The 3,124-nt window shown below is 27.9% G+C and overlaps 1 protein-coding gene across 1 annotated transcript in view; it reads right to left on the bottom strand.

Moving 5' to 3' along the window:
- Positions 1-105: 105 nt before the first annotated feature.
- LOC106880763 (leucine-rich repeat-containing protein 47) overlaps positions 106-3,124 on the bottom strand; it is a 27,574-nt gene continuing 24,555 nt past the window's right edge. The window contains exon 3 of the mRNA XM_052973486.1: positions 106-2,115. Within this exon, the coding sequence (XP_052829446.1) occupies positions 1,843-2,115 (273 nt within the window). The 3' untranslated portion in view covers positions 106-1,842. The remainder of the gene's footprint in view (positions 2,116-3,124) is intronic.

The following is a 3,124-nucleotide window of genomic DNA, read 5'->3' as shown; positions in this document are numbered from 1 at the left end:
AAAAAAAAAAAAAAAAAGAAACATTCAAAGACAAATTTTAAAAAAGGATTTGTAAAGATTTTCAATGTTTCTTGGAAGTTTGAAAGACAAGTCAAACACATTAACTATCATGTAAACTTTAATATTTATGAAATTACATCATAATACATTTGCTGTACTGAAGATTAGAGATGATTGACAACTTGAGTAAATGTTCAGAAATACAGTAAGATTAAATAATCAGATTTCAAGAACTTTCAAGCAAATAGTTTACCTTTTATATGCAATATTTTCATAATTTTACTTAAAAAAAGTTTTTATTCTCAAAATCATGAACTGGAATTAGGAATGGAATTAATAAATGTTCTAATCAGGAATATGATAAACATAAATCCAAACAATTTTCTTGTCAATGACAGTACCTATAGTCATATTTTAACAAGTACTATCTTAATCTTCTTTATAATTAGTAAAATACCACGAGTTAATCTTAAAAGCTTGACAATGTTGTAATACTTCTGATGAATAAGACTACAACATCATAAGGAATTGTTGTAAAAAGACAAACTAATATTTAAAATAAGAATAAAACTTAGTAAAGTAAACAAACAGTACAATTCCAAGTTCATTCACATATTTACTATTTTACATCTATTTTTCCATGTCTGTGCATTCCTATCACTATGAATTGTGTGGGACTTCTATTCTTCAATAAGCTCACGATAGATTAATGTAACCAAGTTATAGTTCGAGTAATATTTAAAGTGTAAACTTAATTCTTGCATAAAAGCATTAATTTTAATTTTTTCCTTGTTTGTGCTGTAACGATTAATTTTATGTTTTGGAGAACAGCTACTTCTATTTAGATACAAATATAATGGTATATTAGAGATTTAAACAAATGTATCTTCTTGAATATATAATAGGGATTCTCCATTCTATCATTAGAAAAGAAAATGTATATGTTGACCAATATAAATTTAATTCAGATAAATTTTAAGATGGATGACAATACAACTTCAGTGAGAAGATAGTATTATCTTTAAGGTATTATCTTATACTTGAAAATTATATAAATACAAAATAGAAGAAATGCTTCAAACAACATGCAATGAGACACCAGTCAGATGATGATACAATTTCAATAAGCTCAAAATAGTCAGCTTTCCTAAACCAAGGCCCAAAGACAACCTAAATAGCAGATAGCATTTTTATAAACCAAAGTGAAAACAACCAAATTCGAATGCTTGATGATATATGGCATATGTGGGAAATAGTACACTTAATTCAGAAAATTTCCAAATGATATCTGTTAATTGCCAGAATGTGAAAGCTATTGTTTTTATTGAAGCAAAATATGTCATGTTTCCAATTCTATTTGAAACCTAACTAGTGGATACATATTTTGATTATTATTTTTAAATGTGGGGAAGTAATGACAATAACTACAATGAGATAATGATATATATAAGTGAAAAATAAAATTATAAAATTACATGTATATCTTGTCTACAAGATATACATTTTCATTTATTTACCACATACATCTTGTAACATAACAGTATGAATTAGAGAGCTTTGTGGAATGGCTTCCTTGTTTTTAAGATCTACAAATGGATAGTTTCTTTCCTATAGTCAAAGTGACATTACAGTTTAGCTGAAATCTGAATAACATCTTGTTGGATATCTGAACACTAAAACTGTCAATAGGAATAAAATAATTCAATTCTGTTAGTGTGTATTTACTTTTACACATGTGTATGTTTACTTATACACACACACACAAAGCACCTAACTTATTACTCATTGTAATATCCAAGTTAACAAAAATATTTGCTGAAGTTAACAACCAGATTCTCACTTTTATTCTCGTATCACCTGTATGCTGTCTTCTTGGATGTCTACCTGAGATGGGTAGACAGCATACAGAGAACTATCCTCATTCAGGACACGTACTTGCTGAACAATTAGCTTGTAATTCGGTTCTTTGTCACCAGAACTATGGTCACCTTCCAGCAGATCTCCAACTCCTAAATTGAGAATTTCCATCAACAAGGTATTCATTACACTTTTGCAAATTGGTAAACTTCGGGAGCTTGTCACTTCAACAAGTATTTCACTAGTTTCGGGAGAAATCTTAAAGACAAAAATAATAATTTAAGTATTTTAAATATGCAGTCTTTTGGGTATTTCTAAGAATACAAGAAAATGGCTGAATTTAGGTGATTATCAACAATGGATAATGTTTCCCTACTAAAATAGAATCAACTGTAGAATTATAGTGACATATTTTGATGAAATGAGCTTGAAAAGTATATATTCTTTTCTTTGCTCATAACTCAGCATTGATAGAAATATATTTTATAATAGATAGTTTGTAAATGTTTTCTAGATATTGTTATCCTTTCATATCTCCTTATTTTCCACAATTAAAAATATTAATTTCTACAATTAAAAACATTAAGAACATTCAGCCATATAAATGATAAAACTTAATACAAACTGGTGCTGCAACTTCGTTAATATATAGTCAAAAACAGAGCTGGGCATAAATCCATTAATCATTAATTAACAAAGTTAACATTTTTGTTAACAATTTCACTTTGAAAATCATTATCGGACTAATTAACTTCCATTAACCCAAAACTTTCATAAAAACCGGTAAACATTTAAAAGTTTCTATTGTTTTCAGATTGTCTTAGTATATTTAATACTGAATGTATCATTCATTCTTCTAGAGTGAGCAAGTGTTGGTGGACTTGTTCATCAAGTTCAACAAAGCCATTTATTTTCCATGGGCAAGGACAGCTTGAGTGGCAAGAGATTGTCCTTGACTGATGAAAATTTTAGTATGTTAATTTTCATGAAGGGCAACATGAATCTCATCAACAAAATGGAGAAGAATAAAAATTAAATTAGGTATGTATCATGTTTTCCATCTTTTAGTTTAATACTAATATTGTGTTTCATTTGAGTTTTTACCCTTTTCTGGCTCAAAAGCTTTTAAAAACCTAAAAAGGCCCAAAACTATGAAATCAGCCCTTTTTTTAGGCCTTTTAACATCTAAAACTATAAAATCAGCATTTTTTAACTATAAAGAAGAAGAAGAAGAAAAAAAAAGCCTTATAGTTTTGGTGTTCTAAAG

This window comes from Octopus bimaculoides, chromosome 16, assembly GCF_001194135.2.
Source record: "Octopus bimaculoides isolate UCB-OBI-ISO-001 chromosome 16, ASM119413v2, whole genome shotgun sequence".
Lineage (NCBI taxonomy): Eukaryota > Metazoa > Mollusca > Cephalopoda > Octopoda > Octopodidae > Octopus > Octopus bimaculoides.
This window is presented reverse-complemented; position numbering and strand designations above follow the sequence as displayed.